Source organism: Microtus oregoni, unplaced genomic scaffold (assembly GCF_018167655.1).
Source record: "Microtus oregoni isolate MIOR12 unplaced genomic scaffold, Mior012 000029F_ref0000214, whole genome shotgun sequence".
Classification (NCBI taxonomy): domain Eukaryota; kingdom Metazoa; phylum Chordata; class Mammalia; order Rodentia; family Cricetidae; genus Microtus; species Microtus oregoni.
Genome location: NW_024543088.1, coordinates 1,222,608 through 1,240,129, shown reverse-complemented (window position 1 = coordinate 1,240,129; position 17,522 = coordinate 1,222,608). Strand labels below are relative to the sequence as shown.

General features: G+C 45.5%; 1 protein-coding gene across 1 annotated transcript in view; it reads left to right on the top strand.

The window, feature by feature from the left end:
* Window positions 1-17,522, top strand: part of LOC121464859 (guanine nucleotide-binding protein subunit alpha-12) — an 86,280-nt gene that overhangs the window by 40,756 nt on the left and 28,002 nt on the right. The window contains exon 2 of the mRNA XM_041677942.1: window positions 7,410-7,625. Coding sequence (XP_041533876.1) covers window positions 7,410-7,625 — 216 coding nt within the window. The remainder of the gene's footprint in view (window positions 1-7,409; window positions 7,626-17,522) is intronic.

The following is a 17,522-nucleotide window of genomic DNA, read 5'->3' as shown; positions in this document are numbered from 1 at the left end:
AACTAGAGTTACAGGTGGTATTGAGCCCCCATATGGTTGTGGAAAACCAAACAAAACTGGTTCTCTGCAATCTCAGCAAACACTCTTAATCATTGAGTCATTTTTCTAGTTCCTTATACATAAATTTTGACCCAGAAATTCCATAATTCATCTAGCTGGAATTTCTTACTAGGAAATATAATCAGATACGTGCCAGTATATATGATCAAGAGGATTCCTGAATGATTTTTCTACTCTTCATCTACTGGAAATGATCCTGGGTTGTTTGATTGTTTATTTTTGAGACAAGGCCTCTTACATCCTAGACTAGCCTCAAACTCATTGTGCCAAGGATAATCCTGAACTCCTGATCATTCTGCCTGTACATCCATTCTCAACAGCCTGTTATCCTTCTTCCCAAAACCTACCCCTAAACCTAATGGGTTGACACAGTAGGCACAAGCAAGGGCCAGCCCCTGTGGTGCTTGACAGAAGAATGTATTACACAACTCAGCCTGCAGAGATAGACAGAGAGAGAGAGAGAGAGAGAGAGAGAGAGAATGAGAATATACTTGGATGTATTCCTTCAGGTTTTGTGCTCCTTATGATAATGTGGCTATTTTATTTTGAGCAAAAATTGTATGAAGCACCTTCCCTATATACAATTTATTCCAATATTCACTATTACATGCTATTTCCTTCCTTTAAAATACCATGGAGATTATTTTACTGGCTTGAAACAAAAAACATGGAATGAGCACATGGGGCTGGAGTGGTAGGGGTGTTTGTTTACTCTTGCTTGTCAGGGCTAAGCGCATTAACAGGAAAGCCTTCTTTCCCCTCGGTGTTTTTCTTTATAACATTTGGCAAAATGTTTAGAAGATTCCAGGGTTTCTGGGCTGACACCTGGGAGAACAGGCGAGGAGGGACTTGGCTGTGAGTGACCGCAGGTGGTGGTTTTAGGACGCCTCTAAATGCTGGAGTTTGAGCTCTCACCCAATTTTGCATGCACTGCATTAGGAGAACTGAGGAAGCCTGGGTAGATGTTGGAAGCCCTTTTTCCCCCTTCTTTGCCTTTCAGAAAACTGTTTTCTGGGCAGTTGAAGATCTATGGTGATGTCCTCTTTCTTTCCATATCCTAAACCCAGAAGGTTGTTATGTCTGTTTTAGGGGTTTTGTAGTTGTTTTTGAAGGTCTCATGTATTCCAGGCTGACACCCACTTTGTTATGTAGCCTGGTCTTTCTATCTCCAACCTCCCCAGTGTGGGGATCACAGGCATGTGCTACCTCACCCAACAAACCAGTTTGATCTCTGGGTCCATCTATTTTCTGAAAATTTCGCTTGGAATTTCCCACTGACCCACTAATTTAAGTTTGCCAAAATCTCACCCACATATCACCCCACTGCTTCCTGGCTTGCTCTGTGTTCTTTTAGGGTTTGCCCCTCTCCTTTGTTTGGCTCCTAGTTGGAGCAGTTGACCACTCTCTGTGACTGCCCTGCCTTCTGTTCCTTCTTCTTGCAAGACCCTACTCTACATAAATCTGGCGGTGCAGCTAGGCCTCATGTCTCTTTTCCAGAACCTTTGTTTGTTCCTATTTCTTACCAAAGAAGTTCCAGAGATCTTAGCTGTCCCATCGTCTGTCTTTAAACCACGCCTCCCACCATCAGTGACATTACTGGCTATCCCTTCATTGTTCTGACCTTCCTTTGTAGCATTATCTCTAGACTCCATCTGATGGCCCTGCTCTGTCCTGCTCTGAGAATCTTTGAACACACCCTGGGAGCAGGAGGCACATTCTAGCCTCTTGGATCTTTTCCCATTGCCTGGCACTGTTCTTTGCCTCGGGCTGCTGGTAGAACTCAGTGGGTGGCTTTCCTAGCAGAATAATGTGCTTGTGTGTCCCAGAGAGAGGCAGCAGACAAAACCGCCAGGGGCAGGGGTGCCATCCACCTTCTCATCATCAATGGGTGACTGGGGTGCACTGGCTGCCTTTACTTTTCTTTCTCATCTCTCTGGCCTTTAAAATGTGAACAACCCTGGTTCTGGTTCCAGAAAGAAACTGAGAGGCACTGTCTCTGCCTGCCGGATTCATCAACTTACAGAAACGCATCCTGTTTACATTTCTGGCAGCCTCTCGTTGATTTGGATGGTGGCCAACAACTAGCCACTCAACCCTTGTGGGTTTTTAACCAACAGTATTCCAAGTGCACATGCGCTGTGAAAGCATATTCAAACCCAACATGTCCTCTGTGCACCACCATAGCCAAATCTCCTTGCTAGCCTCTAGTGTCTAGCAAGGCTTTAGTGTGTTTTGTGGGAAGACTTCAGTCAGGAGTCACTGCTCTAAAAAGACTGGGTGACCAGGGACTAACCTAGCAAAATGAGACCAGAGTTTTCAACTTTGGGTCCTCATCTGAAAAAAAGAGTCAAACTAAAACACCCAAAATTCATCTCTCCATTAGACAGGGGCTCTGTTCTCAACTGGACATTTAAATGGCTAGATTTATAAGCTGTCTTAAAGATGCCCTTTGAACAGTTTAAAGTGCTCCGTTGTTCTGAGATGAAGTCATCAAACTGCTTACGACCTTATTTATGTTTTCACAACTGACCGAAATGTGCAGTTGTCAACAGATTAAATGTGCAGTAACAGTCCCTGGGAACGGGGCTTTCCTCCCAGCTATTAGAGAATCCACTCTGTAGACTTCTGCCTGCCTGCTTTCTGTCTGTCTGTCTGTCTGTCTGTCTTCTTTAGGTGTATTCCAGTTTTTAGGTTTTCTTTGCTTTCTTATTTAGGAAATTGATCTTTTACTTTAAAAGAGGGTAGGAGACATTGTCATAGTGTTAGACTGTGCAGCACCCACACAAATCCATGTAGCCCAGGTAAGCCTTAACTTGATCATCCTGCCTCTGTCTTCCCAATTCTGGAATTAGAAACTTGTACCACCACACCCAGGCTAGTGTCTTACTTTTAGGTTGGTTTTGGTTTTGGTTTTTTGAGACAGGGTTTCTCTGTATAACAGTCCTGGCTGTCCTGGAACTCACTTTGTAGACCAGGCTGGCCTCAAACTCACAGAGATCTACCTGCCTCTGCCTCCCAAGTGCTGGGATTTATGTGCACAACCACCCGACATAGTATCTTACTTTTAAGACACTGGTAACCCTCAGTTCTTTTTTTTTTCCTAAGTTTTCTTTTAATTGTGTGTGTACCCTCTCACTTGCTCAAATATTTGTAACATAGCACACATGTGGAGGTCACAAGACAACTTGCAGGAGTCACCTTGTGGATCCAGGGTTTGAACTCAGGTCATCAGGCTTGGTGGCAAGTACTCTTACCAGCTGGGCCATCTCACAGGCCCCTGCAAGCACATTGTAAGCCCAGCCAGTGTCCCTATCAGCACTGCAGAAGGCCTGATTCCTGGTGCTGGGAAAAGTCTTAATAAATGATCTATAGAGATTTGAGTCTGTGTGGGCACAGTCTTTGTTTCTGCTATAGAGAAATGATTGTTCTTGAGAATTGTCCATCACTTTTGTGTTTGTACATTTGTTTCTTGAGACAGGATTTAACCCATAAGTTGCCTAGACTGTCCTTGAACTTGATCTTCTTGCCTCAGCCTCCCAAGTGCTAACAGTGTCTACCATTACAGCCTGGCTTGGGTTTTAGATTTCATTGAGTAAAGTCAAACCCTCAATAAAGCTAAATTATTATATGAAAATAACACCTGAAAAATACTTTGTAGTAGACACTTGGGAGGAAGAGGCAAGAGGATCTCTGAGGGTTCAAATCCATCCTGGGCTTTGTCACAAGACCCTGTCTCCAAAAGCAAAACAAGGCCCGGTACCACAGAGTAGCGCAACAGGGCTGCCCATGTCATCTGTTGAGTGGGTAGGCTTTCTGATCCAGGCCATGTGGAGGCTGAAATCCTATCCCGGCTGTCTTTGCCAGGCTCAGGCTGCCACTGCCTAGCAGGACAGGGGACCTCCTTCTGGTTTCAACAAATGGGACTCTGCATACTCAGGTTAACTTTTGTTGTACATAATGTACAGAGTAGGAATGACCTCTCTATCATTCACAACCTTCAGGCTTTTGTCTTTCGGGGAAGGCAGAAATGAGATGGTGTGGTATGAGAAAGCAGAAGGTGGGAAGGCCTCAAAGGCAGCAGCCAGCTGAGAGCAGTGAGGCAGAAGAGTGGGGGACTTGCTCAGACACTGGCCCCAAGTAAGTCCCGGTGGTCACACTCAGTATCTGCTGAAGACCCAGCTCCTGTTAGGGGCTTCAGAACCTCAGGAGCCTTGCCTTTTCCTGCTCTTTCCTCTGTCTTCTCTAGTTCCCGTCCCCTTCATCATCATTGAAACATAAACTGCTCTGGTTGCTGGTGAACTTTCTGAAGCCTTTTTATTTGAAATAATGATAGGTTTGCAGGAGGCTACCAAGCTAGTCTGAGCAGTGTCAGCCAGCGTTCTCCACTGTTGTGACACACATAATTATAGTACAATAGCAGAGCCAGGAAATGGACATGGATATGGTGTGCATGACCATCACAGTCGGAATCACAGAGGTCCTGTGCTATCCCTTGTCGTCATCATCCCTTCCTCCCATCACCAACCTCCATAACTGCCATGCACTGCCCGCCTTTACATTATTATTTCAAGAACATCATGTAGGAGATTGAAAGGGGGGGGGAGAAATAACACACAAACTGTTGTGTAATTTGATCTTTTCAGACTGGCACTCTTTATTTGGAGTATTGCACATGAAATCCTTACAGGTTGCTATGACCATTGGTTGCAGAGCTAAACCCATTGCATTTTTACTTGCAGTACCAAAGATGGAACACAGGGCCTTCTGCATGCTAAGAAAACACTCAACCCATGAACCACACCCCATCACTGCCCATTCCTTTTTATTGCTGAGTAGTAGTCCATGGTGTGAACATTTCACCCTCCATACCATATTAACATTCTTGTGAAGTTTTTGTGAATAAGTTTTTATTTCTCTGGGATGAATGCTTAAGAGGAAGGTCCCTGAGCTGTATAATGTGTTTAGTTTTTCAAAACGCTTCTGAATCTTCCAGTACTCTCACTCTCACACAGTACTGGATCGTCCCTGCATAAATGGGTGTATCTTCAGTCAAGGCCGTGTTCTATTTTTTCAATCTGTGACCACTGTAGGCATGTGGGCCTCTCCTTCACCTGTTGATTCACTGACTATGCCTGCTCTTTGCTGAAATCTCTTGATGTCCTTCTCTCATTTTCTAACTAGATTAGAAACTATTGAATTTGGATGTTCTTACATCTCTCTCCTCTGTGTGTGTGTGTGATGCACATGTGTGGCAGTTAAAAGACAGCTTGAGGGAGTTGATTCTTTCCATCGTGTGGGTCTGTAAGATTGGACGCAGGTTGCCAGGTTTGGCAATCAGCTTCTTTGCCTGCTGAGCTATCTCAGCACCCCAGGTTTGAGTTCTTTATAAATTAATTCTAAGCACAACTCCATTGTCAGCTGTGTGTGTTTTTTAAATGTTTCCTCCTATTGTTAGTGGATGATGTGAGTGAGATCACCCCAACTCCGAGGGAATGGCACCTCTGCCAGATGTTCCTATCATTTAGACCTCCAGAGAAGACTGAGGTATCACTACATTGCCTCAGTGGATTGAGGCAAGAGTGGAAGGTTGCACTTGAACTGTGTTGAAGGTACAGCTGATGAGGGTCTGCCTTGTGGTTAGGGTGATGTATTTTAGGATAAGGGACAACTAAAACCATGGAGCCATGCACTTTACATGGGCAACATACATTATATCACAATAAGGCTGTTATTTTTTTTTAAGGGTAAGTATGTGGGATGAGGTAGTGCACACCTGTCATCTCAGCACTGGGGCTGTGGAGGTAGGAAGACCAAGAGTTCAAGGCCAGCCTTGGCTACACAATTCAAAGCCAGCCTGTACTGTATGAATCCTTGTCTCGTAGATAGGTCGATAGATAGATAGATAGATAGATAGATAGATAGATAGATAGAAGCTTTAGAGAGTTGACTTGGTGAAAAAGAACTCTTGTAGTGCATGTGTGAAGATCTGAGTTGAATCCACTGCAGTACATAAAAATTAGGCATGGTCTTGTGGGCCTATAACTGCAGCCCTGTTAGGATGAAGACAGCGGGATTCTGGGCTTACTGCCTGCCAGCCTTCCAGGTTTATTGTGATAAAGGAATAAGGTAGAGAGCAACAGAGCAAGATACTAGATATCCCCATCTGGCCTCCACACGAAAGCACAGGCAGGTGCACCCTTATGCACATACACCACACAGATAAAACAATAAAAAAGGATAAAATACCACGTAAGAAGTAGTGGAGCTGGTGATACATAGACTGGCAGGCAGCAGGGCAAACAGACTGCCCTGAACTGGGAGGTCTTTCCTACCATTGTCTTCTTGATGTCTGTACTCTACACAGTACTAACTATTCAGAGAGAGCTGAGTGATCTGAGAGGGTGACCAGGAGCCTCCACTTAGATGTAGTTTTTCTGGGCCAGGCGTCCTCTAGCACTGTTTTATTTAGGCTCCTCCATCCCCTTGACCCTGTCTGTAAGGGGAGAAAAGGGCAGAGAAGCACTCACTGTGAGGAAACAAGCAAAAGAACAGAAAGCAGTTTCTGCCAGCAGCACAGCGTAGCAGTACATCTGGGGCCTTGGCTCCTGCCAGGGGTAGGCTCAGCTCATGTCAGCTCCATCTTTTCCTGTCTCAGGGTCACTCACTGCCCTGTATGCATGACTTCCTGTCTGTTCTGAGTTGGAACAGGCAGATGTATCTTGGTAGGAGTTGGCAGTCCTAGGACAGTGTGGCTAAATGTGTACTCCCCCGTGCAGCATCCCTCTCCCAGTGCTTTCACAGGAAGGGAAGGAGACACTACACATGAACCTCCACCTGGAGATAAGGCTGTTCTTCTAGTTTCCTTTCCACTACTGTGTAAAACACTCTCACTAAAAGCAATCCAGGGAAGAAAGGGTTTATTTCATCCTATACAAGGTCACAGTTCATCATCGAGCAAGTCAGAGCAGGAACTGGAAGCAGAAACTATGAAGGAGCATGGCTTGCTGGTTCCCTCTCTGGTTCATTCAGCTAGTTTTCTAATACAGCCCAGCACCACTTGCCCAGGGTGGTGCTGCCCACAGAGGGCTGGGCCTCCTCATTGGTTAATAGTCAAGACAATCCCCCACAGACCACTTTGATCTAGGTGGTTCCCTAGTTGAGGCTTTTCTCCCAGATGACTAGCTGTGGTCCTGGGAATCGAGACATTCATGCTCAGACAAATGAGACATGCACTGACTGCAAACTTGATGGCTTATGAGTTTCCTGTCTGTGACAGACAGTGCTAAAGTTCTCCACTGTGGGCTCAGAGCACACAATTAAACTTCCTTTCCCTTCTCACCTCCTTCCAGGGCTCGAGGGTGCTTGTGGACGCACGTGACAAGCTTGGCATTCCCTGGCAGCACTCTGAGAACGAGAAGCACGGGATGTTTCTGATGGCCTTTGAGAACAAGGCAGGACTGCCTGTGGAGCCTGCCACCTTCCAGCTCTACGTGCCAGCCCTGAGTGCACTCTGGAGGGACTCCGGGATCAGGGAAGCCTTCAGCCGCAGGAGCGAGTTCCAGCTGGTGAGGAAGCCTTCAGCCTCTATGTGACAATCCTGTCCCCTAGAATTTCCTTTCAAACCCAGCTCTGTTGTTCCCACACTCACTCAGGATGCTGGGGCAGGAGGATCTTGAGCTCAAGCACACCTAGGTTTTCTAGAGAGACCATCAAACAAGAGGGAAAAAATGTATTAGCAGGAGTGAGCTTAATCATACTACAAACCCTAATATTAAACAAAACACATAGCAGAGCCCTGGCCATCTCACTTGGCACAAAGAACAAAGGGTTCTTACCATAGTCCAGATTAGCATTCGAGCTACCTTACCCTCATAGGAAAGCAGTACCCTTGAAGCAGCTTTCCCTCCGAGGAGGTGCAGCAGCCACAGGTCATAGGTGTTCTGTGATGCCCTTTGCAGTTGTCTGACCTCTGCAAGTCAGTCTCTGCAGGTTTGTTCTCTCCACTGGAGGGTCTGTAAGTCTCAGAAAGGCTAATCACTGTAGCCATTTCAGCTGCTAAGGACATAGGCTACAGCCGAAAAATGGATATTTTGCTTGTTTTCTTTGGGTTTTTTTCCCAGCAATCCTACAAAACTGTCAGTTTTCAAAGAGAAGTGTTAGATCTGTCCAGTAACCAGGAGATGCACAGCTGACTGCTGTGGTCACGGTATGTCAGGACCTCAACACACTTCTTGTGTCTTTGCCCCAGGTACACAGAATCCTGTTCCACCTCCTTCATCCCTAGCCTTCTTTTGTGGTGATGTTGCTGTAATAGTTCATTTTTAAGCAATATGATCTTGAACTTTCAACAGTTTTTAAGCTTATGTCAGTGGTTTCATAGGACATAATTTCTTTTGTAACTTGCTTTTTCCCCCATTCAGATTATTCTCCATGTTTTCTTTTCACTGCTGACTACTATACCATTGTGCAAACAAAAAGACTGTTGCTTTTCATTGTAGTTTCTATGTTTTGTCTCATAGAGATGGCTGTGACCGTCTTTATCTTTCTCCAGGTGTGTACACGCTCAGGGTGGCTCTAGGTTGTCTACCTCAGAATGTAATCACGGGGTCATGAGGTATATTTATCTACAGATAAACACAGTGACTTCAGCCTCTTTGCAGAATAGCAGTTGTACTGGTAGTGCTGCTTCTGGTGCTAGAGAGGGATCCTGTTGTCCACACACAGGCTAATGTTTACTATTCACAGGTCAGGGTTTAGCTGCTCTCCTTAGGGTATATTTGAAGTTGTCTTGAGTTCATCTATGGATTGCCTGTATTTTCTCTTCTACAGAGTATCTTCTTCTGTCTTTTGCCATTTCTTTGCCGTTGAGCTGTGCTTTCTTGTTGATCTGACAGGTTCTGCTCACAGTCCACTAACACACTCCTTTCAGTTCAGTCCCCGTGGTGACATCTTCCACAGCCAAGACCAGCCCTGGATGCCCATTGTGTGTAGCTTTCTGTCCCCTTGGTCTCTTCCATCTTCCCTGTCTGGTATGACCTAGACACCCGAAGACCACTAGCCAATTACTTTATAGAATGTCCCTGTGTGTCCAGTGCCTGCTCATCACTGGGATGAGGTATTGGAGGGTGGGCACGGTAGCACAGTCCTGTCATCCCAGCACTTTGAAGAGTCAGGCAGGAGAATTGTGAGTTGAAAGGCAGCCTAGGTTTTTAAAAAGAGGATAAGGTGGGTAACAGGAGAGGTGGCTCAGCAGTTAAGAATCTTTGCTGAGTAATTGTGAGACTGGAGTTCAGATCCCACATCCTGCAAATACCTGTACCTACCTCTGAGGGATCTGCTGCCCTCTTCTGGCCTCTGTCCATGTATAGGCACACATATCAAAACACATGTGTGCACGTATTCACAGATAAATTCACACTCATGTAAGTGAATAAAGTGAATCTTTTTAAAAGAACAACACATTTTTTTTGGCAGGAAAGCCACAGATGTGGCATTATCCCCAGACACCATGTCAGGAGGCATGTTCAGTTGCTTAGTTACAGCCCTGTCTGATGGCCTTTCTCTTCTGAAAGTTACTATTTTTCTGTATTCCTTCTTCATACATACTCTGGGAGACACTATGAGACTGTGTGTATCCTCGTTTTCTTCAGCTTATGTGTGCGTGTGCATGCATGTGTGCATATGGAGGCCAGAACTTGACATCTTCCTCATTTGTTCTCCATCTTATATATTGAGTCAGGGCCTCTCACTTGAACCCAGGGCTCACTGGTTTGACTAATCTAGCTAGCCACCTTGTTCCTAGGATCTCCTGTCTCTGCCTTTCAGGGAATTGCCATTGGGTCCCCACACCCGTGCAACATTTACATGTGTTCTGGAAATCAGAACTACAGTCCTCACATTTGTATGGCAAGTACTTCTTCCAGTGAGCCATCTCCTAGCCCTGCCTCACCTTTACACACTAATTTTTAAAGTCTATCTAGAGAGCATGGTGATACTATTTTCCCCCCTTTGAGGCAGAGTCTTACTACCTAGCCCAAAACCTTACAAATTCTCCTGCCTCAGCCTCCAGGGTACTGAGGTTCTAAATGATGCTTTTACTAGCCCTTTCCATTTGCACACACTTGCTGAAGTTAAAACTTGGACAGCTAAGGAGAAAGAATGAAAAGTAGATGATAGTGTTGTCTTAGGGAAAACTTTTTCACAGGAGTAGGAATGTAAGCAAGGACTGGGTATTGAGTAGAAGTTACTCTTCAGTTTGTAATTGAGTGTTGGACCTTTCTCCGTCAAGTCCTGTGGCCAGGGAAAGAGGCTTCAGACCTGAAGTTGAAATGAAAATTACTCTAGTTGTGGAGAATTTCCCAGGGAAGAAGGTACAAACATCCAGTGTTTATTTCCAATGGCAGCTTGATAAGATCTCCATCTAGGAGGTTAATGTGGAATTCTCTGGTCAGATTTTGCCTGCCTTGCCCCACTGGGTATAGTGTCTTAAAACTGGGATGGATCCCTGACCTAGGAAGTCAGCTCTATGTTGTTTAAGGAATAGGAATAGGCCCAGAAAGTGGTAAGGTGGTTAAAGGCCATGTCTTTTTGATAGTCGATGAGAAATTGGGGTTTCAAATTCCTCTGCTTATTTTTATTTCCCTATATTCATTTACTTACTCAACATTGAAAGCATATCCAGGTGTGCTGGACACCCAAGTCCAGTGCTGAGGATTGAGCCAGGTGCTAAGGACACAGCAGGTAGACCAAAAATGTTTGATCCTACAGCTTCCAATCTAGAAATAATGTGGCTTACATTCAGGCTTAGGTTGCCCCTGGTGAGGGGACAACAGTCACGTCTCTTCATCATCTTGCCATCATCCATTTCAGCTGCAGCTTGAGGTCACCTGTGTGTGACTTCAAAGACAAAGTTAAATACACACCAGTGTGGCTGGTTGACTTCCTGTTTAATGAATGGCAGGAACATGGTGTTTCATCCATATACTTTGTACATTCCTGTAGTTTTTTTTTTTTTTTTTAGGAAAGCAGCTGACCAGCGGTGCTGATTTGCCCTTGTCTGACAGTGATTTGTGCAGCACTTGGAGAGTGCAGTCCTCCCTCCCTGTGCCTAGCTCTTCCCAGAAGGAAGTGTCAGAAGCCTTCCCTGGACCGCATTCCAGCCATTTGTGTTTAGGGCTCTTTCTCTCTCTGCTACACTGAGAATCACGTCAGCAAAGTGGCAACTTTCTTATCCTTTGCCATCTCAGATGTCTTTCCACACAGAAGAAGAGAAAAGGCTGACCGTCCTAGGACACCTTTCTCCTCCGAGGAGAGGGAGACATGGGATCTTCCCTCTCCAAACATGAGTTGCTTTGTCCCGGTCCCTAAGCTTCACATGCACACTAGCGTCCACCTGTGCCTGTGCCTCAGTGACAGAAAAAGATAACTTTTCTAGGTTGTACCTCAGTTCTTATAGCACAATGAAGGGGGCTGGCAGGAGGGCTCAGCCAGAGTTCCATTCCTGGGTCCCGCATGTTGGAAGGAAAGAACCAACTTCTGAAAGTTGTTCTCTGACCACACGCAAGCCAAGGCTTGCCATGTGTACACACAAATGGGGGAGGGGAATTTTTAAATCTTTTCAAATTAAAGCACAGTGAAAGGAGGGAAATGTAACAAGATATTCAACAAAAGATTTTGTTATAAGTATATGGTTATGGATATGATCTTACCTGTCCTCTGTGTGTGTGGTAAATATACATGTGTGTAAATATATGTGTCCATCGAAGTCAAAGAAGGATGGCATTTGTCCAGCTCTATTACTCTCTACCTTATTTCCTCGAAATAGGGTGTATCACTGAACCTGGAACTGGGCTGGCAGCCTCAGGCCCTGTCCTCCTGTTTCTGCCACTCCCAGTATTGGGTTACAGGGATGTATGCCACACCTGGCTTTTTAAATTTTTGCGAGTGTGCTGGGGGTTTGACTCAGGTCCTCATGTTTGCACAGCAAGTGCTCTTACCTACTGAGCCATCTCCCAAGCCTATGACCTGCCCTCCTTTTGTATAAAATGGATTTAGGATATTTTAAAACACAGCATGTGAATTATCCCTGACCACCACGTTTTCCACTTAGGACATGGGTGATATCACCTGAGTGATCTACTTTCTATTACCCCATGAACTTACATCTCTAAACTCATACTGATGGTGGTAAGGGTGACCTCACTATGGCAGAGTAGTCCTCAGTCTGCACACTATGTAGAGTGGAGCAGGGCTTTTGCTGTGACCATGAAGACCACACTAAGCAATGAGGACTCTTCTACAGGCCAGAAGGCTCCTCTGAGGTATTAGAAGTAAAGGGAGGCAGAGATGGCTGCCACTCTCTGTCCAGAGGCTGGGAGAGCTGCACCTGCTGCAGAAGTTTCAACACTTACACTTGTGTCTGGGATTTGTGTCAACCACAGTTTTTAAATAGGCTTTGACATGCCCCGTGCTTCCGATCAAGTTAACTGACATGTTCCCTGCTTCCGATCAAGTTAACTGACATGTTCCCTGCTATACTTCCCCAAAACAGGTCCTGAGAGGGAAGATGACTAGGTATAGCACTCGTCAGCTGTTATTTAAAGTGTGCCCTAGAAATCATAGCAGTCAAATAAATGAAATGGCTTATTTGTCTCTAGAAGTTAGGTTGACCTTTTCACTCTGTCAGGACAGGACAGTTAGCTCAGGAGTTTGTGCATCTGTCTGTGTCTTCTCTGGACATCTCCATGACTGTTTTCAGCCAGCCAGTCACTTGTTGGGGAGGCCTCACTGAGGTGGATGTGCTGCATGCAAAAAGACCTATTTTGTCTGTCCTCTTCTCAGACACTTTCTGCTGCCTTCTTCTTGGACACTGAGAGAAGTCACTGAACCAGGAGTCACTCACTCCTGTCAGTTCTTATTTCAGGTCCCATACATTCTTGAAAGATCTGCACTATTGATGTTGGAAGTTGCAAGTAGTGAACTCCATTCACAGAGGGTCAGCTAGTGTCACAGCTAGTGTTACCCTCGTGCACGTGCGTGTGTCTGTGTGTGTCTGTTCTGAGTACTAGGGCTGGAAATCCAGGACTTTGCATATGCTAGGCAAGCACTATAAAGACTCTGCCCCTGAACCGCAACCCTAGCTTTCCTTTTATCTTCTATTTTGAGACTGCCTTACTAAGTTGCCCAGCACTAAGCTCATGATCCTCCTCCTGAGTGGTGGGATGACATGCCTGCACTACCTCACCTGGCTCTCAGGTGAATTTCAGATGTGGGGAAGACTGGTTGTATGCCTTAAGATTCAGCTGTGTGAGTCTGACAAGGAAAACCACAGCATGGGGAACAATGCTAAGCACAAATAGCAGCCTGCTTACAAAAGTCATAGGATCCCCAACTGAATGATGTGAGCATGCCAAGCTGGCTTGTCCATCCCTGTCTCCCTCTTCCTCCCTCCAGGCTACCTCTAACTTGTAATGTTTCTACTCTAGCCACTCCCCGAGCTGGAATTATAGGCATATAACACCGCACCAAACAGGTTGATACTATTTTAATTGACTCTTAAAGTGTTTTTCTACAGGAACTAGGGAGGGCTTGTGGATAAAGTATTTGCCAAGCGAGTGTGAGAGAGAACCTGAGTTTGAGTCCCCAGAAGCCACAGAAAGCAAGCATGGTAATACACCTCTGGTGAGATGGGAGACAGACAAAAGGATCCCCAAAGCCCAGAGGCTGGCTGGCCTGGAGTACATATCAGTGAACAAGAGATGTTTTAGTTGTCTCAAAACAAGTTAGAAGGTGAGACCAGACACTAGAGGTTGTCCTCAGACCTCCACACATACACCATGGCACACAAGTTCTTACACTCACACTATATACTTACACATCATACATACACTAAATAAATAGACAAAAGTGCCTTTCTCCAAATTTTTAAAGATATATTTATTATTTTATGAGTATGTGTGTATACCTGAATATGTGAGTAATGTACCACATGCATGCAGTTGCCCTCTCAGGCTGTAAGAGGGTATCCTGGAACTGGAAATTATAGTTACAGACAGTTATAAACTGCCTGTTGTAGGTGTAGGAGCCAAACCCAGATCCTCTAGGAGAGCAATAAGGGTCCACAACAGCCAGGCTAAGGAAGAAAGGGAAGTTTGTAGTTGTGACAGCCTTCTGTAATGGTTTTGAGGCCACAGGAACAAAGTGTCTTTGCTGCTCACTGCTGTGTGTGCATTGGAAAGAGCTGTGATTGACCTGGCAGTGACTTGACAGTTCAACCCTCATGGAAAACTCTCCTCATAAAGTAGCAGCATTTCTATAACAAATGACAAGCTCCCTGCGGGTTCTGTTAGTCAGTGTTTTGACCATCCAGTGGTCACCATTACCCTGCAGATGGGGTCTTGCTTTTTCCACAGACTTGATTTCCTTTGAGATATACTATATATAGTTCAGGCTGTGAACTAGAGGAAGAGAGAAGCATGAAGAGCTGGTGAGCATAGCCTGGGATCTTAGTGTTTCTTGTTTGTTGAAACAGTCAACCATTTCAGAGAATTGTTGCTGTGTAGAATCCACATGGCCCTGCTGCCAGGAGCAACTGAGTCTTCCTGGGACCTGTGCTTTTGCCTTCAAGCTAGTTGCAGTCCCAGAAGAGGAGACTCAAGCTTGGCTTTTAGGCATAACCATGACACTGCACTCCAGACAGAAGACAAAGACAGCATCCACCCTGTGGTCTTCTGGTAGCTTCCCAGAAGCCCTGTCCAACAGCAATCCTTGAAAGATACATCACCTAGACCTACCAGGAAGGCAATTGGCCAAACATAGTTTCTCAGCTGGCAAATTGTCGCCAAGGAGAAAGAGCAAGCTGCAATGGAGGAGGTCCCTGACAACATCAGCCAGAGTTCCTGTGGGACCTTTCCTATCTAATCTGAGGCCTGGGAAGTCAGTGTGACCTGTGGAGCCCACCCTACATAGGCTACATTTGGGCCATGCTGAGTCATTTTACTATCATTTCCAGTGTAGTCTGTGAAGTGTTTCACAGGCTGATGGAGATCAAGACAGGTGTACTTGAAGTCTTGTTCATCTTTTTAAACATCTCATTCTACAAATACTTGCAGAGGAGCCTCTGTGGATCTAGTGTTCTTATGGGAGCTGGAAAATTGTAGCGGCTAAGACCCCTCCTCTTAGGGAAGCTGTGTCATACGTGGGAAAAGACAGTAAAGAAACTGTCTTACTCTGGTTGGGACTAAGGGCTTGTTGTTTCTCTTTAGGTTCCTGAGCATGTCTCTGCCCACTGACTGCTCCAGGTCAGGAATCTTGATGGCAGTGGAACCATGATGCCGCCTTGGCGTCTAACCTAGGCCTAGAACAGCTTACCAGAAAGGTCAAGGGGTGGAAGAGGCCAGAGGGAGGGATGTTCAGAGTGCAGCAGGAGGCAGGTAAGATGGAACCTCAGGTGGAGTAGTGAAAGATGTCAAATCCAGGCAGGCAGCTGTTGTGAAGCACACAACAGGTCCTGGAAAGACTTGGCTGCTGCAGAGGAGTGGTATAGCTGTTGTATTTAGTCAGACTGTTTTAGTAGTGTCACTGAAAATAAAAGCAAGGGTCACCTGAGAGAAAAGAGATGAAGGCTAGAGAAGGCCCCTAGCCTTTTCTGAGTGGATGATTACAGGTGCATCACCACACCCAGCTCAGAAGCTCGGCTTTCAAAATGTAAGTTCCCAATGGGACTTTAAAAACTCATTGACTAAATCCTGCATCTAGAGACCATTCCAGTCCTGGTGGGACAAAGCCAGCGAATGTCCTGTGCCAGAGCATGGGAACTGGCAGCTCTGGTGGCTTCAGCTCGTTTGGGTCCTGAGCCCATGCTAGAGGGGTAGGAATTGCAACTGTGCTCTTAGGTGGCTCTTCCTGAGGATAAGGCTCCAGAAAGTTGGGCTGTGAGCTCTTCCTGGGCTTTGAGCTGCTGAGAAGCCTCTGCTCCTGCTGTAGTGCACACTGTTCTTTGCATTTCACTGACCTCATACAACACAAATGTGGAAACTTCTAGAAAACCACCACTGTGGAAAGCATACACAGTGTTGCATGCTTTACCACAGATCCTTCTGGAATATGCTGCCAGAGACTTTATCTCTGAAGGGCTTGTCAACCTGAGATACAGTGTGGATGTAAAGTAGAAATAATCATGACATAGTCTACACAGTGAGGCCAGAAATCTCAAAGAGAATGAGTAGCGGGGTAGATGGAAATATCTTAGCTTTTTCATGGTGTGAGTTAGCATGAAGAAAACAGCAAATGCTAAATCAGGGGAAAGTACAAATATAAAAAGGTTCTTTAAGGAGCTGGAGGGATCGCTCAGTGGTTAAGATCACTGGCTGTGGCCCGGCAGTGGTGGCGCATGCCTTTAATCCCAGCACTCGGGAGGCAGAGGCAGGTGGATCTCTGTGAGTTCGAGGCCAGCCTGGTCTACAAGAGCTAGTTCCAGGACAGGAACCAAAAGCTACAGAGAAACCCTGTCTCGAAAAATCCAAAAAAAAAAAAAAAAAAGAACACTGGCTGCTCATCCAAAGGACCCGGATTCAATTCCCAGCACCCATGTGGCAACTTACAATTGTCTGTAACTTCAGTTCCAGTAGACCTAACACCTTCACATAGATATATATGCAGGCAACATACCAGTGTACAAAAAATAAAAATAAAATATTTTTTAAAAAATGGATCCTTGGGGGCTGGAGAGATGGCTCAGAGGTTAAGAGCACTGGCTGCTCTTCCAGAGGTCCTGAGTTCAATTCCCAGCAACCACATGGTGGCTCACAACCGTCTGTACTGAGATCTGGCGCCCTCTTTTGGCATGCGGGCATACATTGAGGCAGAATGTTGTATACATAATAAATAAATAAATAAATCTTTAAAAAAAATGGATCCTTTGAGGTGCTGGAGCAATGGCTCTGTGGATACAAGCATTCACTCTGTAAACATGAAGACCAGAATTCAAGTCCCCAGTACCATTAGGAAAGCCAGGCATAGCCATTAACGCCATAAACCCAGTATTAGTGAGTAGACACAAGTCGATCTAAAAACCAGTCAGCCAGCAAGTTTCCAATCATGTCAGGGGTTTTTGTTGTTGCTGCTGTTTTTGTTTGCCTGTTTGTTTAGGGGGGGGTGTTGACACAGCATCTTGCCTCAAGCTCAAAGGGATCCACCTGCCTTTGCTTCCTAAGAGCACAGATTATAGACATGCACACCACACCCAGCAAGTTATTTATTATTTATTTATTTTGAGGTTGTTTTTTTTTTTTTTTTTTTTAGACAGGGTTTCTCTGTAGCTTTGGAGCCTGTCCTGGAACCAGCTCTTGTAGACCAGGCTGGCCTCAAACTCACAGAGATCCACCTGCCTCTGCCCCCCAAGTGCTCGGATTAAAGGTGTGCGCCACCACCATCCAGTTCAGCAAGTTATTTTAAGAAGGCTA